Source organism: Xiphias gladius, chromosome 22, assembly GCF_016859285.1.
Source record: "Xiphias gladius isolate SHS-SW01 ecotype Sanya breed wild chromosome 22, ASM1685928v1, whole genome shotgun sequence".
NCBI classification, from domain to species: Eukaryota; Metazoa; Chordata; class Actinopteri; order Istiophoriformes; family Xiphiidae; genus Xiphias; species Xiphias gladius.
In genome coordinates this window covers 30,066,675-30,088,193 of record NC_053421.1, presented here as the reverse complement: position 1 = coordinate 30,088,193, position 21,519 = coordinate 30,066,675, and the positions used below count along the sequence as shown (strand labels likewise).

Genomic DNA, 21,519 nt, shown 5'->3' with positions numbered 1-21,519 from the left:
TCCATTAATCGATTAGATAGTAATTTTGAGGATTTGCTCTCTCAAGTGATAATAAATCAATAATTTGGGGTTTTAACTGTTTATTGGCCAAAAGCTGTCTGGAGACGTCACCTTGGGTTTTAGGAAATTCTGACAGTTATTCTTCACTATTTTCTGACATTTTATTGATCAAACAATTAAGCGAGAAAATTACTGTTACTGTTAGATTAACTGATGATGAAAATAATCATTAGTTGCAGCCCTAAACACGTTTTAAAAAATCTTTATGAGAATGACATAAGATCAGAATCTTCACATATCACACAATATAGGATTTTATCTGCAGACTGTCAGCACCAACTGACTCAGACTGTTGGAATAAACCAGAATTATGATTCTAAAAAGGTTCCAGTTCTTGAATGAACAAACAAAATCATCTCTGTCCACTGTCTGATTCATTTGTTTTAAATAAACATCTGATTTCTTAAAAACTCAGCGACAGACTGAAGGAGCGATTTTTTTACAGTGTAGAGACTGTGGTTTTTGATCCAAGTACAAAACTGAGACGTGTACACATTCCACACACACACACACAACCACACACACACACACACACACACACACACACACACACAGTCTGGCTTAACTCTTAACCCGGCCCCTTTCCTGTGTTTCAGACAAAACAAGCCAGCCTGCCCTTCCTCCTCCTCCTCCTCCTCATCCAGGCGGAGGGAAACACACACACACACACACACACACACACACACACACACACACAGTCTTCAGGCTCTGCTCTGTCTGTCTGGCATGACACTGTTACATCAGATTTTTTCTGTTTCTGTTTGGATGTGGAACCTGCAGGAGTTCTGCAGGAGGTTCTATCGATCCATTAAAAGACTTCATCATTCTTTAGGGAGCTGCATGACGTCTTGGAGAGGTTCCAGGGGTACTCAACAAGGTTCTTAGCTACTTAAGTGTGTAACAGGATTCTTGAACACAAATTTATACTCTGCACTTACATCACTGCAAGGGTCCATGAGGATCCACATGATGTGATTCCGTCACCTGTCCATGTCCACGAGGGTCTACATGGACCATCAACATGTAGCGTAAAATTAAATTAACTACATGGACTGTATGTGCTGACAAACGTGTGAATGTGCCTGTGTATTTAGAAACCCAGTGCAGCGTAAACAGGACTGCGTGTGCATCCACATCCATTCTGGACTATATCTGGCCCCTTAAGGAGGCTCCAGTGACTCCTCAAGTGGTTTTGAAGGGAAAAGAAAAGTCTGTTTTTTTTTTTTTTTTGAGCAGGTCAAAAGGGCTCTTATGGGGTTTTCAGGGGTTCTTGGGGTGTCCATGAGTTCTTGAAAAAGTTATATAACAAGGAGTTGTTAAAGGATCAAATGGAGTGTTTAGAATGCTCCGGAGGAGCAGGTAAAGGTTCTAGGGGTATCCGAGGATGTTTCAGGTTTTGTTGATAATGTTGATAAGGTTCCAGTGGTACTCGGATAATAGATGATCCAATTAGTTTCAGTTAGTTATGCTCTTTAGAATGCTACAGAGAATCTTGTAAAGCTTGTTCCTAAGGCCATTTAAAAAAAATTTTTATAGGATTTCTGTGGTCCCAGAGAAGGGTTCCTAGGATGTCCAGTGGGTTGTTGAGACGGTTCCAGGGTTGTTAATGAGTTTTTCACTGGTTCTTGAGAACATTTCAGAGAGCCCTGAGGAATTACTGTAAGAGTTTCAGAGTTTAAGTTTCAGTGGTTCCTGTAAGGTTTTGAGGAGTTTTTGTGGAGAATGTGGTGGCTCTAGAAAAGGTGCTAGTGGCCTTAAAAGGATTCAGTCAGTCCTTAAAAAGGTGCCAGGGGTTCTTGAGATGGTTCCACTAGTTCCTGGTTGGATGTAAATCTAAGATGAGGTCTGTAGAGACCAGGCTGAACGTGGCTCATGTGCAGTTGTGAGCAGACTGAAGTGTGATCAATGTTTACATCCTCTGGTCTGATAATTACTGTCTGACAGTCTGAGACACACCCAGTCTGCTGCTCTGACACGCTGCTCTTTATCATCTGAACTACAGACAGCACATACATGAAGAAATGGAAGAAATGGAGAATGAAGAGCTGACTGAATGGCAGACCTGATGGAAAATAATATTTATACATGCATGTAAACATACAGCCAAAGGACACATATGAAAGAAGTAAATGATCATGTGACTCTGTTAACCAGGTGAAGGTGTTTTTTCGTGAGAAAGTAAAACAATGTAGAAGCACACATTAAGATCAAAGCTCCACGTTAGTTGTTAATTTACATTCTGTTTCTCGTAGATTTAAACCGTGACCAAATGACAGAAGCATCTGTCAAATGAATAAATGTAAATGTGAAGTAGTTTTATGTTCATGTCCTGGGACCATGTTGGAAATGAAGTGTTTTCACTTCCACAGGTCGTCCCCTGGATTATTTATATCTGCAATCCACAAATAAATCATATAACATCATTACTGCTGCTATGAGCTCATGGTCCAACGAAGAGCCTCTGAATGAAACTAAACTATCACAGTATAAATTGATATAAAAGGAGAAAGGCAGTTTTTTGTCTTTTTTTTCTTGTTGGATTGAAAGAATTAATCCGCTGGATTACAACTAAACTAAAACCAAGCTCAATAAAAATACCTGATCAAATCTCTAAACACCCCAGTTGAACTGTCCCCAGTGCTGCCTTTATCTCCCACTCTTTAAATGACAATCTAACATCCTGTTGCATAAAGTGCATACACGCTGCATTTCAATGGTTACACTTCAACTGACACTTCAAACCCTTTCGGGCCACAGATCTTTACCTTTGAACAAAAAAGAAAACTTCTCCAGCTCTTCTAACTGCAACAACTTCCACTCTTCATACTCAATCCACTCCAACTGCTTTCGCTGTTTACACTCCAGCCGACGTCTTCTTTCAATTTGTACAACTGAAGTGGCATTAAATTCACTTCAGGACTTAAACTTCCAGCACTTTCTTCATTTCAACTCCTCTCGGCACTTTCACTTCAAACGGTACTCTAACTTTACTCAGTGCTCAAACTCAGATTTTACACTTCAACTTCTTTCAGTGCCTACATTTTTAGCTGCCATTTCTCCATCTTTCAGAAAAAGTATTTCGGCTCCCGCTTTAAATTCTTTCAGTATTTCAACTATTTCAAATGGTTCATCTACAAAATTTTAGGTGTGAACACCTGTAAACCTTCTTCAGCAGACTGCACCTTTTCTAGTTTCGTTTAACATGATCTAATTAGACCAGGGCTGCAACTTATGATTATTTTTTATAATCAATTAATCTGTTGATTATGTTCTTAATTAATTAATTCTTCATTTAATTTTTGAAATGTCAAAAAAGGGTGCAAAATGCCCATCACGGTGTCTTCAAATTGCTTTGTTCGACCGACCAACGGTCCATAAACCAAAGACATTCACTTTACTGTGATGTAAGACAGAGGAAAACAGAAAATCTGGGACGTTTGAGTAGCTGGACCAGGAAAATTTAGTTTGTCCTTTTTTGCTTGAAATATGGCTGAAACAATCAACAATCAATGGATTATCCAAACTATTGCCTGTCAGTTTTGTTTTGACTGACCTACTGTGGAATCGATTGACGGTTGCGGCTCTGAAAGACGCTCTCTGGTTAATGCAAGGAAAAAACAGCCTTTGAGGGGAATCGTTGATCAGATTTACTTGGTACTGAAATTCGTTTTTCAGCTGCATCATATTTGTTGTGTCAGACATCATGTCCTCATATACTGTTACACCTCTGGTTGATGAACCACCTACGGTTTGTCCTGTCTAACCTTGAAATGAACAACCTGAATGTACCTGAACCTGAGCGTTCCTACCTGCAGCCGCCCGTCCAGCGTCCTCTGGATGGTGACACACTTGCTGGGATGGACGCCGTTGGTGGTGACGGCGGTGATGAGCGAGTCCAGCTCGTCCTTCTTCTCCTTCAGCTTCTTCACCAGGCTCTCGATGGCCCGCTTGGCGAAGCCCTCGTTCTCTCCCCCCTGCCGGTGGCACATCAGGCTGTGGACGATGCTGAGGCAGGCGTCGGCGCTGCTGGGGGCCGGGCCGAGCACCGACATGGTCACAAGGGACGGCGATTATCGTAAGATTCTAACAAATGAAAACATTAGTTTATTAGTCCATTAGACAATTGAATGAAAATTAATCGGCAACAATTCAGATCATTGCTGAAACGTTTCAGCAATTTTTTACACAGAAGTGACAAAAAAAAGAAAACTTTTCTCAACTTCTCGAAAGACGATATTTGCCTATTTTCTTATTCTCCCGTGATATTAAACTAAATGTTTTTGGGATTTACACTGTTGATTGGACAAAACTCAAAAGAAGACGTCACCTTTCACTTCGCAGATTTTAAATGCATACAGAAGAGATTATTAGCCTGACTGAAACTGGATCGGCTTGATAACGATATATCAGCTGGAGTCATTTTTTCGACATAAACAAACAATCTTGATTCAGATCCTTTAGATTTGTTTTTTTTGTGACCGTGTTTCATATTGTCCAGGACATTTTACAGTGTAAAAATCATCTACAGAGGTCTCTGGTGACAAACTCTGTAACAGAGACTCCATTTCCAAATGACCTCGAACCTAGTGTCACGTTTCCGTACAGCTGATATGCAGTACACACCGATACTGATGTATCTGTAATAAGACGACATCGGTCTGGATGATTTCTCAGTCAGAATCCGGGTGGTCCAATCCATCGTCTGACATCACAGATTAATATCAATATTGTTTGATTCTCTTTAATTCAGCTGAAACAATCATCAAAACAAAGCGGGCTGCAGGTTTTCAGTTCAGGTGTCTGAACCAGTTCATGATTCCGCCTGGAGTTCTTAAGAACGGGTCCTGAGGAAGCTCCAGAAGAGACTCCATGTAGCTCTTAAGAGCTTTTCAGGGTTCCTCAGAGACTCAATCAGCCTGTTGTAGCTGGTACTTTACTGGTAACTGTGACAAGAAATACACTAAAGATCAGACAATCACCAGTTTGTTGTGAAAAAATATTTGGAGATGCTTTTTTCTTACTAAATCATGATTTTTTTTTACATTTTTAGAGATTTTTTTTAATGACCTGAGCTGCCAGACAACACTTAACTTCAACCCACTGTTCATCCCATAATATCGGTATATAAAGTGTAACAACTGGTTTCTAACAGACTCTAACGCAGCTGTGACCAGATCCCAGTGTTTATCAACGTCGCCGTTACCGGCTCCAACTCCTCCTGTGGACACTGGTCAGCGGAGGCTGCAGGAGGAACAGACGATGAACGACTGTATGGTAAAAAAAAAAAAAAAAACAGCTGGGATAATATAAAATATACAGAACAAACACTGAAAAATGTTGTTATATCGGCTCATAAACTACACGACAGTTAGTTATAAAGCAGTTATACCAGGTTTATAAGCTGATTCTACAGGACACATAAGGGGAACTGAATCCCTGACAACTGTAGAAGTTACTCCTTGGCTGACTGGTTGAACGGTGGTTGGGAGCCACTGCTTTTACTAACTAAGTAACTAAACAACCTTATCAGCAACCAAAACGTCCTGAATGGAGGAGGACGAGGCTTCGGTTCTAGTTAGTACTGACATGACCAACTACTGGTACAGTGGTAAACACACGCAGGGAGGATTCTGAGGAGCTTCACGTAAAGACGCCGAAGGCAGGAATGAACCGGCGATGTTGCCGATAACTGCAGTTGCCAGTGACCCGGGACCAGTGCAGACCAACGGATTCCTCCGGATGAAGGCGGCCCAAGAGCTGCGTTTCCTCTCCGTTGCATCATGTCTGATTATTCATCTGATGTCTCCTCGGTTTCCAACCTTCACCTGACATTACTCAGACAGACGCACACCGCCAGCGCGGAGGCAGCCGGGACAACATCCTGTCCGGCTTCACGGGTTTTCCACTCAGGTCGAACATGCTCATCACCGACTCACCGACTCACCGACCCATCACCGACTCACCACCGACTCACCGACTCATCCACTCAGCTCCGGATTCGATTGTTGGTCTCGATAAAAAAGACATCGTCAGTGATGTCATCAAAGTCCGAAGAACCAGTCGGCCATCGTCGAGACAATCATCCGTTAATTTTCTGGCGATTGGCCGATTAATGAATTAATCAATCATATAAATCTCACTGGAGTTGATGTTCAGTGAAAACCCTTTGACTTGCAGACGGACAGACAGGCACAGACAGGCAGACAGAGCCAGTCGCCGCTGCATCAACAGTTGTCACATATGAAACCATCCGGACAGATTGAACCGTCCGCGGGCTCAGTCGGCTCCACTCACCGGGACTCAGCTCTCTCCGCTCGGCTGTGATCCGCGGTGCCCGTGACGGTGAGACCGGCCGTCGGTCTGTCGGTCTGCGTGTCCTCCGTCCGCTCCAGACTGTCTCTGTCTGCACACCGAGTCAGTACGGAGGGAGATGGGGGTGGGGGTGGGGTCGGGGGGCCGTGTCATGCCCGACCCGAAAGCCAGACATAACAGGAAGTCAGCCGACGTCTGTACTTTTAAAATAAGAGTAGCGGGAGCCAGCGGCCGGTCAGAGTCACAGTCCACGTTACCGACGGTGAAGCCCGGAAGAAAAGGTCGCCAGAAGCCAGCACGGTCCAAGGTTCATCGTTCACAGCTTTCTTTCATCCATCGGAGTTTCTGTCACAGTTCGATGAACGAGCAAAGAGCCACATTCCTCCGATACCTGCGTCGAACAATACGTCTGATCCGCAGCCGAATGTCCTCACACAAAACCCGAGAGATCGCGAAGCATCTGTGGGCTTCGCAGTCTTTCTACGTGACTATTTTTCTTGCTTTGACTCTACTAGACCCCTGGTTTATTCATCTGTGTACACACGACGTGAAATCTTACTCACCGAATACTCGCGGTAAAAGTCGCACTAAGGGGAGAAATTAAGAAGGAAAACTACATATACATACATGCATGTGCACACACACACACAGAAACATGAACCCTATTTGAAGTATCCGTTTGGTGTGCAGGTTGTATTGAAAGAGAGCTTGTGGTAGTAGCGGGAATGAGGGTTTAAAGCTGATGGTAAAATAGTGATAATAAGAACATTAACAGTAGAGTTCGATGCAAATTGCGCAGGTGCAGTATAATAACAGTAAGACTCGGGTGAAATCGTGGGTAAAAATCTTTTTTTAAACTAAATATCAAACACCAGGCTGTAAAAATCAGCGTAGGTCTGACTACTCCAGTGGAGGAAGTAGTCAGAGTTTTACTCTCTTACAAGTAAAGGTCCTGCTTTCAAAATCTTGTTTGAGTGCAAAAGTATAAGCATCAAAATTTACTTAAAGTACCAAAAAGTGAAAGTACTCCTTGTGCAGAATGGCCCGTTTTACAGTAATATATACATTATTGTACTATTCTTTGATGCATTCATGTGCTCATCACTTGTTGCAGCTGGTAAAGATGAAGCTGATCTGACTTATTTTATATACCGTTGGGTTGATTAATCTGTAGTAGTACATCGAAATTAATTGGTTGATTGTATGTTTGTAGTAACTGCAGCTGTCAGACACATGTGATGCGCTAAAAGGGTCAATAGTTCCCTCTGAGACGTAGTGGAGTACAAGTATAAAGTAGCATAAAATAGAAATAAACAGAGTACCTCAAAACTGTACTTAGCACTGTGTAAAAGTCCTACCACTGCCAGACTGCTCCTTTCTACACTACTGAAGAGTGAGCTAACAGCTTTTACTTTGAAGGCAGCGGTCGGAAGCGCATTTCCGGCTGTTTATTTTGACGGTCTGACAGAAAGTCTGTTTGTGCGCGTGACTTCTGTTAGAGAGCCTGGTTACCGGGTGATTGACAGGTCGCCGGAGAGACTTCAGCGCCATCTCGCGGTGAGGAGAGCGCAGTGCTTCTATCCGGGGTTGCGGCAGGTTCTTTAAGTTACGTTCAAGATTTTTAAAGACATTTTAAGAGAATTTAATTTCATGACTGTTTCACACTTATACCGGTCTGGTAAAACATCAGATCAGTAGAGACGTCTCCGCTGGTTTTCACTGTTACTTTCATACTTTTCATGCACTTAGTAAGTAATTCTACTCACCAGGCACATGAATTATTAGCATTTATGACATTTTTGTCAGCTGTATATAACAAGAATTCCTAATAATATCATTACTCATTAACATGACCTGGATAAGCAGCAGAAAATTGATGGATGACGAATCAATTAAAAAATAACTAATTTATTTAAGGTCCACATGTGAGTTTAACACAACATAGGAGGTCCGGAGCAACAGTAAAGGAGATTTTTCCAGACAAGTTTCTGTTAAAGTCACACATAAAACCTTTTATAACTGATGTTAAATGCTATGTGAAATTTAAGACTTAACAAAAATCTTCCCAGTACAAATAAACGAATAAACAATAAAAACAAATTTTATTTCGACATCTCAAGTGTTTGTTAGTGACCTAATTTTAAAAAATCATTACAAGGTTTTATGTCCTTGTTTTAAAACTGATCGTGTTCCCTTTGCAAAATAAATAAAGATCACATTTTTATTCAGGAATTGGTTTGTGGAGGAAGTGATGCAGCACGGGAGCAAATGAATTAAATAATCTACATGTGACTTAAAACAAGTAGTAACGCACTGACAGAAACTGTCTGTTGGTTTTTGATTTTCGATATTTCCAATTTGTTAAACTGTTCTGAATAAACCTTAATGTCTTTATTAAACAGATCACTATTGTTATTCTCTACAAAATACTGAATTCAAAAACAAAAATAAAAGAAATAAAATATACAGAATATAATTGTGATCACTACTTCACTTTGCAGATGAATTCACATAAAAAAAATTTAAGATTTATGAACCATTCACCAGATATGATGGCAGTTTCACAGGTTAAAAAGCACCAAACTGTAACGAAACAAAGTGATTTGAATCAGATTCACCTGCATTTAATACTACTTATAAATTGAGCAATAATTTAAATGTAAACTATCACTACAACAAGGCGCATTCTGCTGCATGCATACTTTTACTTCTGATACTTTAAGTTCATGCTGCTGATATATTTCTGTACTATTATTATTCAAGTATAATGTTTACTGCAGAACTATTTGTAGTGTTGTATAACTACACTTACTTCAGTACAGGATATGAATACTTCTACCAGCGCTGGTTAAAACTATGAAACTAATGATGATGATGATGATGATGATGATAGCCAGTTGGAGGGTCTAGTTAAAGTGTGGAGCAAACTGAAAACTGGAATAAATGGAACTGAATTTAAAATTAAACTTAGCAGTTGTTCGCAGCTGTTAGCAGCCGTTAGCTGGACTGTCTGTGACCACTAAGTTAGTTTAACAACATTTTCAGTTTTTTGTTTGTTTCCCTGAGTTCACCTGTTTCAGTCTGAACATTCTGTGTTGTTGAAGCTGGAGCTGAACAAACCTGAGGAACGGCGACAGGTGGGCAGACAGATATTCAGTACTTTACCCTGAACTTACCTGGGATGTTGCTGAGTTAGCGGGCTAACAATATACAGTTAATTAATGCTAACTAACCTGCCCTGGTAGAGTCTCATAACACTAATGTTGGCAACCTAAACTTGCAGGTCTGGCAGCTTTTGTTAGGTCACTAAGCTAAGTTGAGTTGGCCGGTATCACTGTATAGTAACACGTTTCGTGAAGTAAACGGTAACAACTAATGCTTATGCTAACGGACAGCTAAAGCTAGCCGATTAGCATCGTGGGCAGTCACCGGGGCCGTCAACAGGTGTCTCCGCTTGGTAGCAAAGGTAAACTCACTGTCCCTCGTAAAAGTAGCTACAAATTTAACATAATAATAATAATAATAATAATAATAATAATAATAATAATAATAATACCACCACCACCTTCCCGGTCACGAAACAGATAACATTTTTAAGCTAATGCGCGGAAAAAGTCAAAACGGCTTTTGTAGAAAGAGAACATGGCGGCGAATCCCCTTAAAAAAAAAAAATCGGCAAAACGTAACATTTCATGACTTATCGGCAAATTAAAAAAACTTCATTGACTAAACTTGAAGATTCGTGAATCGTTGTGGTCTTCTCTCAGGTTCGGCTCTTATTTGAACCAAGAAGCAGCATTGCTCTTTATCCAAAAAAATAGATAAATACTTTGAACGTTAATTTTGCTGCCCCCCCGGTACAACTGATTGTTGCAGGCGCGGAGAGGAAACTCACATAATAGTGGTCAAATTTTGTGTGCACCGAACTGAAAACCGCTGTCATTCTGTGAGCAGTCTGAATAAGTCCCGTTGAACGGAAAGGTCGAGTTGTTAGTCCTCCTCTGTAAACAAAGGAACGTTTGTCTTTGTTGATCAGTCCGCAGGTGAACGAGATTCGGCTCAGCAGGGTTTTACCAACGAGCAGGCGAATGAGTCCAGGAGTCAGAAAACCGATGGATTCATCCAAAGCAAACTCGCTGTTCCTCAGACGCACCTCCGCAGTTTCTCTCCATGAGCGGTGAGGACACACTCTCCTGATCATATCAGCCAGTGTGTACGAAATTAGGTAAATCGATCAATTAACATTGATTATTCCTTATCCGTCCTGTAATGTCACTTGGATCTTGGAGTAATATGAAGTATTTAGGTATTAAGTGTATGGATCATAAAAACTTTGTGTCTTTAATATCATCCGCTTCATCCAAAGACCAAAGCTAAAAGACTTTAGGGAAAAACATGCTGCTTTAGCTCCATCTCTCTCTGTTTCTGCTACAGCTTCTCTCAGGTTCTGGTTGATCAGCTGACCCGGTCCAGGACCGTGACCTTTGACCCCGTCCTGCCACAGCAGAGGGGGGTGTCCGGCCCCGAGCCAGTGGTCCTGCTGGTGAAGAAGAAGCCATCGTCACAGCTCGCTCTGCAGGTGAGTCAGTCAGTTTGTGTTGAATCTGTTTTTCGGAGGTGTTGTTCACACGGAGGATCCTTTTGGAGGAACTTCTTCTCATCCATTGAAAGTTTGTGCTGGATTGACCGGAGTCATGCTGATGTGTGTATTCATATTCATATTTAAATGTCTCTATGATGAGGAGATCCAGACACACATGAATGTAAGTAGAGGATAACGATGCCACTGGTCACTGCGCTGTATAAACCGCATCCCTCCTTCCTCTCTGTGGATGTTTACCTGAGGCAGACCTGTCACTGGGGGAGCTTGGTCTCCAGTGTGAAGGTGCTCTTTGTGTTGCATTGTCATGTTTACAACGTCACATGTCATCAGACAGTTGGTCGTGTGATTAAAGTTCTGTGCACTGACAATATAACACTGTATTCGTTGGGTTTGTGTTCAGGGAGCTCGGACGACAGATTGTGTTTGAAGTGAGGTGTCCATGTTTGTGAAATCTGGCCTGACTGTGTCAGCCAGTGTCAGTAACCTGGTTATCAGGTGGTTCTTGTGGGACTTGGACTGGTCTCTCCGTGTTTCAGACTCCTGACGTCTCGCAGACGGTGAAGCAGCGTGTGAGGAGGACGAGCGTCTGGGCTCGACTCGGCTGGCAGCGTGTGACTCGTCGCCTCTCTGCCCCCAGACCTGCCCCCAGACCTGCACCCAGACCTCGAGGCTTCTGGAGCTTCACGGACAAATACAGAGGGGGAGCCGGGTTTACCTCCACCTACAGGCGTGAGTACCTGGTGCTTCTGGTCCGCGCTGGTTCAGCTGAAACATGTCCTCCACCTAGTAGAGAAACACTCTGAATGAATTTGTCACAGGAATCAATGAGAAAAGATTTTCACAGATGAATTGCTGGAGTGAGGTGAAGCTTTTGTCTGATAATGAACAGCTCCTGACGAAGCTCTGTCAGTGAAAGTAAATCCTCACGGTCTTCGTTCCTTCTCAGTCTGAGGAGCAGAGTGAAGCTTCAGATGTTGGTGTAATACAGTAAACCACTAACATCATCGCACCTGCTCCTGTGTGGGTGTTTCCTCTGCAGGACGAGGTAACCTGCGGAGTCGACTCGGTCAGCGTCGCTTCCTGAGGAGGACAAACATCCAAAAACTGACTGCAGGTCAGTTTATCAACCCGGCCTCACACTGAGTGGACTGAGAGAAGTCCGGCAGCTGTACATTATGACCTAACATGTCCAACAACAACTTTCATCCTGGGCAGTTCACACAATAGACATGAATGATGTTCCAGTTTTAGGCCAGGTATTACAGGCAGTTTTACAGATGTGAACTCCAGCTGTTGCTGCGATGATACATGAATATCCTGACTGCTCACTCTGAAAGTGATGTGACATCCATTCTAGGGTCGGGTGACAGGTACTTTTCCCTGATGACCACTGTGACTACAGCGCTTGAACCGCTGATATATCTGCTAATCTCACTGCGGCTGAAGTTCAGATCCACAACAGACACATGGCTGCAGGTGCACAAAGCCTCACAGACGTGACCATTATGGTTGTTTTTATAATTAGAAAGCGATCTCAGACTGCTCACAGAGAAGCCTAACAACACAGCATCCTGTATCTTTATTTCAGTTGGCTCTGTTAGTGTCTCTGCATTTCACCACACATATGCTAACACGGTTGCCTCACGGTGCATGAATACACTCTGATGTAGAGCTGGAGAGAGAACACAAAACAACAACTCCCAGACAGATGATGAGTAAATTCAGACAACAGGACCTGAAACAGTTTCATGCAGAGATCCGACATTAAACATCTCTGTTAACCGTGTTGGAGGGAGGAGCAGCAGCGTCGGCAGGAGTCTCTTGTCTGTCTTCATACACCTCAACGGCTGCTGTACGTACGTCCCTCAGGACAAATGTTACACATCAGGAAGCTGTTTGTTCAGATAGTGGCTGTAATTAACTCTGCAGCCTCTAGGGGACGCTGGCAGCTCACAGGTAGCCTGCCTGATTCAGGTTTTGTCTTTACACAGAGTGTCAGCATCGGTGCAGCTGCGGCTGATTTTCCTCTTATTAACAGCTCTGAGAACAGTTTTGTATCTGGGCCGACGCAGAGTCATGAACCCGTTTCCTTCTGCAGGACCACACCTGAGTCCGAACCGGCTGAGGGGCGGGGCCGCTGCATCGAGGGGCCGGGGCCTGAGCACAGATGACGTACCAACCAAGAGGCAGCTGGACGCACAGCTGGATGAGTACATGTCCTTGTCCAAGAGTAGATTGGACAAACAGCTTGACGACTACATGTCCATGTCCAGGATCCGACTGGACGCACAGCTGGATGAGTACATGTCGATGGCTGGAGAGACACAGCTACAGTGGTGCTGAGACACTTGGGGGGTGGGGGGGACAAGTTTCAGACTCATTCTGGACTGACACAAGTTTAGTATGTCCTCTGGGGACTCGGTTTTCAGCCGTCGACTCTGAACCGGCGGCTCGTTTCCTCCAGGCTCTATTTAGTCCCCGAAGGAACACAAAACAAAAACGTTTAAAGACGTTCCAGAGTCGACGGCTGCAGACCTGAGGTCAGATTAATGAACGGTCCTGTGATTCCAAGTAGAGAAGCCCAGACTTCTCTCAGGTGAGCTGAGGGAGTGTTACATCACATTTAAATGAACAGATGTTGCTTCGAAGAGTTTGGTTTTTACCAGAGTGTGAAAAGTTTTGTTGATTTGTTCACGTATTGTTTTGTGTTTGCTCTGATCAGGCCGTGTGTACTTCACTGACCTCTCTTTGTGTTGGAACTTCTTTGACTCGGTCAGATTGGGTTACTGGGAATAATTTTAATAAAACATGTTACCTGCTGAGTCACTGTTTACTTCAGGTTTTCCTCATGGAAGCAAATCTTTGATGATTTGGACTAAAGTACAATAAAACAGCAGCAGCTGCAGGATGATCTGCTGTGTGTGTAGCTCTGTGCCTTTTTTAAGGATTAAAAGTATGGAATCATGATACAAACACGGCATCTGCTCTGATGGGGAACATAGTGGAGACGTGAATAAACGTCGACTGTTCACAGCCGACACAAATTTCCTGTTAATTCCAAAGCTCTGCTTTCAATTTTGGATTTTATTCATCCAGATTTTGTGGCTTGAAACCAAGTCATGAGAAAAGAATGATTGTCAGAACTGATGTACTGAAAGATGCAAACGATAAAACACCAAGTAAATTACAGATTACACAGACTGACGGGCCACTGAATGCAGCTGTAATAAATTTATATAAAGACAGGTAAGATCTCACATCAGTTCATCATAGAAATGTTCAATGATGTGTCCGATAAATCGATCAATAACAGATCGAGTTTAAAAGGGATATTTTCTGACCCACTTCCTCAGCAGTCTGTCTTCATGATTTTCACCATTGTTTTATTGATCTGTGTCCAGCAGGTGGCAGCAGATTAGTGGGACGAGCCACTGATCAGTCTGTGTCGATCGATCAATAACATCAGCAGCAGACGCCTGAGTGAAATCATTTATTACAGAATGAAAACAGGAAACATATAAAACATGGAGTCATGGTACTTCCGAACTGCTCAGAGTTATTGATTAGAAATCAATCACCTGTCAAACTGAATGTTTCATATCAAGGTATGGTTGTTAAATAGCAGAGTGATGTCAGGAGGTTATCGATGATCCTCTGATCAGTTATTGATCAGCTGGTGGCCTGCTCCTGAGGATGGTCGGCTGATTAGAGGTCAGAGGGCCTGCAGCAGGAGGAAACAGATGGAGGTTAATGATCTGTAGGAGAGATGATGATCAGTCAGGCAGTCCAGCAGAACCAGATCTGATCCAGATCAGACTGGTTCCTCCCAACGCTGAATACATGTTCTTAAAAACAGAACCTACAGGAGTCTGTTCACGTTTAAATTTACCAAAAGAAAAGAAAAGAAAAGAGAAAATGCCTTGTAGCATTTTCAGGTGTCATATACATGTTTACAGGTGTTTACAGATGTTATGTTAAAAAAAAAAAGGAAACAACCTGAAGGGGCAGCATCTAAAAGCCCTGCCAATATCAGACCTGTGGATCTCAATCGGATTAAAAGCCAGTGTGAGCAGCAGCGCCCCCTCTGCTGTAAACGGGAAGCGCACCCCTCTACGAGCAGTTCCTATTTTTGAGACTGGATCATGTTTTGTTTTAACATGTTCAGGGAAGTTAATTTACGTATCTGACAAATCACAAACACGTTGATGCCGAAGGTCTCAGTAAAATGTTCACAGACGACATATTTCATTTGTTTTCCACCAGAATGTCTGATCTTGCAGCACAGCATTCACTTGTAGTGACTCCAGCATCATTAAAGTGGTTTATGGTTCGGGAAAGATCCTGGTCTGGTTTAATACAGAAAAAGCTCACAGTGAGCTCAGACACAACCTGTTTATTGACATTGACCCAAAACCACCAAACTTCGCGGGACATTACAACATTTATCTCCAGTTTCCTGTTTCTCCTGCGCGGTCACAAAAATATTTTCAAGACTGACATCACAGAAATGAACAGATATCATAAAAAGGTAGTACAAAAGAAAAAGACAGATAAAAAGAGAAAAAAGAAATAATAAAAATAATGATGGTTGCTCACTCAACATTAAGGAACTCAATGAATGTTCATGTATTAAATCCCTAGTCTTCCAGTGGGGCCCACATCACCTGACCTGTTGTCTAAGCTGTGTGGACCACCTGTCTGCTGTCGCCCCCCCCTTCAGTTCCAGATCTGATGGACAGCCAATCCCAGGAGGAGTACCGGGGTCAGCCGACCAATCCTCGCGGCCTGAGGGAGGTCACACACAGGTCAGGAGAACAATCAAACCACAAATCACTGTGGGACGTGGACAGACGTATAAAGACAGAGTCACACGATGGCTGCCGACTGTGTTTCAGGATTCCTTCTTGTCTTCACTTCTTTTCTCTGCAAACTCAAAAACCTCCCCAACCAAATATTTTCACTTTGTTAACAGAGTTGTGGTGGAGTCGTTAATGTGTCAGTAATAATAATCCAACAGCATCTTATCTTATTCTGTGTGTTTCACTCCTGTCCAAAGACTGCATCAAGATGAGAGTGCAGAGGAGGGAAAACACGTCAGAGCCGATCTGATCTGATCTGATCTGATCTGATCTGATCTGATCTGATCTGATCTGCGGCTACAAAACTCAGATGCAGATTATATGAAAGTTTGGTCTTTTTATATGACTATTAGGTGTTTTTTTTAATGTTTGAAATGTGTGAATAAAAAAGGTAACGCTTTATTTTACAGGTTCGTTATTTCCTTAATACTTCCTGGAAAGAAGAACCGCGTAGTTTGGTTCTCATTACAGGAAAAACAGAGACAAAGTTCTGAGACTGTTATTTTGTTTTGTTTTATTAGTTTTAGTTTGAGTTTATTTTTGACTTCCATATGAATTTCCATGAAAGAAATTGCTCCACTTAAGCCCCAGTAAATATTTATTACTAATTGTTTTATTATTGGAAACTTTATTTTCCATTTATGCTGACATTTATGTTTGTTTGTTTGTTTGTTTGTGGACACATTTTCTCAGTTTGCATGTGCAGCTCTGAAGGCAAGGCCTTAGGAAATGTCGTCTACCAACTGACCGTTCTCTGTTCTACCTGTAGTTAGAGCCAACATGTGTGGTTCTCTCCAGGAAATGTCCTGGGAGATTATTTGAAAATAAACTGGAATTTACAAACAAGTCTTTTAGAGGAATCTCTTCAACCACCAACTGTTGCATCTGATATGTAGTATGTATGAGAATGTGAATGTTGTTTTAATATGAAAGCATGTGTCCTAGGACGACGCACCTGACCACTGGGGGGAAACGTTTCAGAAAGGAACGTGTCTCACCTTGCTCTTGGCTTCATAAGGTCCAGTCACTGCAGGACACAAAGACACAGTGAAGTACAGTAACTGCTGTTATTTCCACTAGTACTCTTAATACTGCGGTACTGATACTACCGTCACTAAACAAAGTCTCTGTGCAAGTTGGTCCTCTGGTGTTACCGTAGTAGTAGTCGAAGGTGGCGTAGTAGTCGTAGTCTGGTGTCGTCGTGGCGACGTCGTAGTCATCGGTGGTCAGCTCTTCTTCATGGCTTCTTACGTTTCCTGTGGAGGGTAAAAAGGACCGACGTGTGAGTCAGTTAACAGTTTCCCCCTGCTTCCAGTCTTTGTGCTAAGCTAGGCTAAACACAAAACATATAAAAATACATACAAAACTCCCCTTCCAAATCCTGCAATTCGGTTTCTTTCTTGCTTATTACTAAAACACATGGCAGAAAATCAAACTTGACACATTTCTAAAAAATATTTTGGTGTTTCAGTAACTTTGGCTTGTTTGGTATCAGCCAATCATATTTCATACTCTTTAGAAAATGTACTTGTACTTTACTGGAGTATTTCTAGGTTAGGCTACTTTATACTTTATACAATTGCAATTCAGAGGAAATTCTGTATTTTTTACTTTTTATTGTGGTTATTTTGTAGATTAAGATTATATGTTCAAAATAAATGATCATCCTGAACAACAAGATGCATTTTTATAAATGAACTACACAACAGAATATAAAACAGCTGAAATGAGCTTCAGTTTGACCAACTACACATTAATTCATATATATAACAGTAATACAGTAATAAAATATAGACAGTCATGTAAAAGGGGCCATTCTGCATGATGACACTTTTACTTTTGGAAAATTTGAGTACATCCTGCTGATAATACTTCTGCGCCTTGTTTTTCTCTTTCTTTTTGGTCCTTGCAGACAGTGAGCAGATAGAAAACTTCATCTTTCACATCACTGATCAGAGGAAAATCTGATTTAAAGACTTGTTGCACTGAGTTCAGATCCTTTTGTCTCGAGGTGAACAAGAGGGTTTCCCTGAATGTTGGACTAGTTCATCAAATGTTGTGTTTGGACTGAACAGATGCAGATGTGACCTGTGTGATGTTACAGCAAACTCCTTCTCAGCTTTTCTCTTTTCCATTAACTTTGTCTGCTCTGAGATGTAGCTGGGACAGTTGACCTCTGTACTGCTGATATACTGAGGAGAAAGTGACTGAAATGTCCAGCTCAGATTACACACACACACACACACACAGACAGACAGACAGCTGTAAAACATCAGTGGACCTGTGGGAGTTCCTGGTAACATGATCTATATCCTGTGTTGTGTTTCATGGCTGATTCAGAGGATGAAGCTGTGTTCAGGAAACCAGACCACCAGAGGGACTTCACTCCGAGTCGAAAAGACCCCGAGTCCCCTCGAGCTTTGTCAGTCGACTCTCTGCAGTTTTTGGTTTCAGCTTTGTCACTGTAAACAGAGCAACACAGGAGCAACACGACCGGCTCTGAACTTCACAAACTGAGTCTTGTCTCAAAGTTACAGAGAGCAGAGAGACTGGTTTCTGATCAGACGCTGGTAAAACCTCCTCCCCCACCACCCAGGTGACAGCGCTCTCAGCAGCCAATCAGGAGAGAGGATGTTATACCCGAACTAGCAGCAGGGCGCACACTTTTTATCTCTTCGTCTGCTGAAATGTAGTGTTTTCAGTTACGAACAAAGACCTTAAAAGAGGTGAAACATGCGGGTCCATACAGGCGGACACGGGAGCTTCATGTGGGGGAGGGGCTGAACTGAAGTGAATAATATGTCTCTCATCCGTTCACATGTTGAGTCTTTATAAAAATGAAAAATATTTATCGATGAGAAAAAACACAAGCACCTGACAAATGAATGCACGGAAGAAAACGAGAACTTTCCTATTTCTGTCATCACAATGACCGGGTGAAAAATAATCCATTCATGTGTGAGGCAGAAAGACAAAGCAAATCTGGTTCAGGTGTGAGCAACCAGATCTTTTTATTTCGACTCTCAAACTCCACAATCGAGGATAATTTCACCCAGGATTAAAATGAAAGGAGACCATTGCAGATACATTTTTATTATTTTAGTGCTCAGGATAATCAGACCATAATGAAGTATAAAGAAAAAATGACAAAGTGCAAAGTTAAGTAAGATGCACTTTACTCAACTTAATACTTCTTGCACCTCACTGTGTTTTCGCTTGTTTTTTGTATTTTTAAAAAAAAGATTGATCTTAAAAAACTGTTCTTATTGTGTACAGCATAGAACTGAAGAAACACAATTTCATTCCTCTGTCAACTGAACATTTTATATGGAGAGAATGACGATAAATTCTACCTTGAACCTTGACATTTTAAATCCTTAAATGGAAAATAAAAAAACTATAATGCAAAAGCTGAAAGTGAAACTCAGATAAAAATGAAAATGAGAAAATGTATGAGTAAATTAATTATAAATTATCTTTTTGTTTTTAAAAGGATCCTCCATACAAACATAAAATGTACATTTTATTGTACAGCGTACAGCAGGTTGATGGTAGGAGGTAAAGTTTGCCTCAGCAGAAACCTGCTGCAGCAGGTGTGATGAACAAACGCCCCATTTCAGTTTCTCTGACACCTTTTTGGCTCAGTGTCTTCGTCTCTGTGCGAACTCGCCTGTTTAGATAAAAACTCTGACCCGAACTCTTCCTCCCTCCGAACACAAACTGGCTGCTGAAGCTGTTCATGACTCTGAGGCGTAAAACTCACCGCGGATGGTTATAAGACAGATTGAAACATGCCAGGACCCGCCTGCGGTCTGAACTCAGGGACCCAAATCAGAAAGATGAGTCCTTCCACAGTTTGGTTTACTGAGACATAAAGGATCAGTCCGCTGACACATTGTATGTGCATCTGAAAGTTTTACAAACCAGACAGAGAAGGGAAGGACAAACACACTGTTGGTTTGGGTCTGTACCAGACACTTAAAGTGTAGAATCTTTATATCCTTTTAGTGTAGTTCAGCATTAAATCTTACTCGAGAAACTACAAAATCTGAGCTGTGACTCTGTCTATGGGATTGGTGGAGGTTATACCTGAAGCCGGAGAGGAGCACCTGTAGACAACATTCAGGGAAGTAACAACGCTGCAAACTCCTCGGCATGTTTGTCTAGTTAAAGCAGGATTGAACGCATGTTATTTATGGTCAGTAATCTCCTAAAAAAGATGCTATTGAACATCACTCAAAGATGAGGCAGGAAAGGACAGAAGGAAATATTCATCTATCATAAAGTATCAGGTAAAACTTCTAAGTGATGGTAGTGTATTAATAACAGTTCAGATGCTTTATTTTATTAGTCTACTGTTGATTTGGAAAACCTGATAAATAATTTTATAATATCTAATTCCATAACCCCCCCCCCCACACACACACACACACACTTCTACAACCAGACGCATTCACATGTACATTCCTCAGTAAATGTCTGCTCACGACAGACGACTAGCAGCAGAATTCACTGTATGCAGATGATACAGCTCTTTACTAATCATGGTAACACTACAAGCCTCATTCCCATATTCACACACATTCGCACACACATTCACACACTGATGGCAGAGTCATCAGGGGCAATTTGGGGTTCAGTATCTTGCCCAAGGACACATCGACATGCAGACTGGAGGAGCCGGGTTTCAAACCACCGACCTTCCAGTTAGTGGACGACCCGCTCTACCTGTCACCAAGTGTTTGCTCATGGGGGAATGTTGGGTCTCTGTGAATCTAACTATAAAGAGTCCGGTCCAGACCTGCTCTACATGAAAAGTGCCCTGAGATAATCTCTGTTATGATTAGGTTGCTACATAAATAACCTGACTTGAATTGAATCGAAAACAGACAGAAAAGTGTTTGAATGTCTCGAAATTCTTATTGTTGATTGATTGACTCTGACTCCTGATCATTTATAATGGTGAAATGAGTCTCTGATCCTGCTGAGCTCAGTGGAATCTGTTTGCATTAAAGAACATGAAGACTCATGTTGCAGGGGTTTTTCTCTGCTCGGTATTTTGATGTTTTTCCCACAGAGTGTGAAAGGAGAGCAACTGTGTTACTGTCTGATCACATCCAGCAGATACAGTTTCATGATTCAACACAGAAAGAATCTGTGGAGGACAAAGACCATTCAGTCAAGCAAGAGATCAGATCCTGAATCACTTTTCACCTGAAAACATAAATTAAAGAGAACAAGCAAATATATTAGGATGGAAAACGGTCTGTAATGATTGATGATTGATTTCTCTTGTGATAGAGCGATAAGCTAAACCTGTCCTGGAGTTTTATCCATGTGAGTCATGTGACTCTGGAAGAGACGGAGAACAAGACGGTTTTTACTAAAATGTTGCACTTTTCCTTTAAATTTTATTAAAGTGCCTGATGATAAAAATTTTGGCCACTTAATCGTCATGTGTGAAAAGATATTAGATATTTAAAACATATCAACCAACTAAGTCTAACAATGATGTTCTCCAATACATTATAATATAGTTTATATTTCCAACAGTCTCAAATTATCCATTTATTCTACTGGACAAAGACATCAACACCGTAAAAATATTCCATTAAAAGTAAAACTGCATTATCTTAAAATTAAGTATCAGGACTCAGGATCTTCTGGATCTCAAACTTCTCTCAG

The 21,519-nt window shown here is 41.8% G+C and overlaps 2 protein-coding genes across 11 annotated transcripts in view; one reads left to right on the top strand and one right to left on the bottom strand.

Moving 5' to 3' along the window:
- LOC120783821 (mothers against decapentaplegic homolog 4-like) overlaps positions 1-10,553 on the bottom strand; it is a 25,402-nt gene extending 14,849 nt beyond the window's left edge. For 2 of the 5 annotated variants that reach the window (XM_040117079.1, XM_040117083.1), the window contains exons 1-2: positions 10,268-10,553; positions 3,870-4,143 (exon numbers count right to left, since the gene is read on the bottom strand). In XM_040117079.1, coding sequence (XP_039973013.1) covers positions 3,870-4,112 — 243 coding nt within the window. In that variant the 5' untranslated portion in view covers positions 4,113-4,143; positions 10,268-10,553. Of the gene's footprint in view, positions 1-3,869; positions 4,144-4,683; positions 4,763-5,263; positions 5,282-6,354; positions 6,464-9,937; positions 9,995-10,267 lie in introns of those variants that run through there. The other 3 variants (XM_040117081.1, XM_040117082.1, XM_040117080.1) reach the window with 3 other exon arrangements.
- The window catches only part of LOC120783822 (chromatin target of PRMT1 protein-like), an 18,950-nt gene continuing 6,674 nt past the window's right edge, over positions 9,244-21,519 (top strand). The window contains exons 1-6 of one of the 6 annotated variants that reach the window (XM_040117084.1): positions 9,244-9,509; positions 10,409-10,549; positions 10,807-10,951; positions 11,512-11,704; positions 12,015-12,089; positions 15,617-16,810. In XM_040117084.1, the coding sequence (XP_039973018.1) occupies positions 10,461-10,549; positions 10,807-10,951; positions 11,512-11,704; positions 12,015-12,089; positions 15,617-15,978 (864 nt within the window). In that variant the 5' untranslated portion in view covers positions 9,244-9,509; positions 10,409-10,460 and the 3' untranslated portion in view covers positions 15,979-16,810. The other 5 variants (XM_040117089.1, XM_040117088.1, XM_040117085.1 and 2 more) reach the window with 5 other exon arrangements.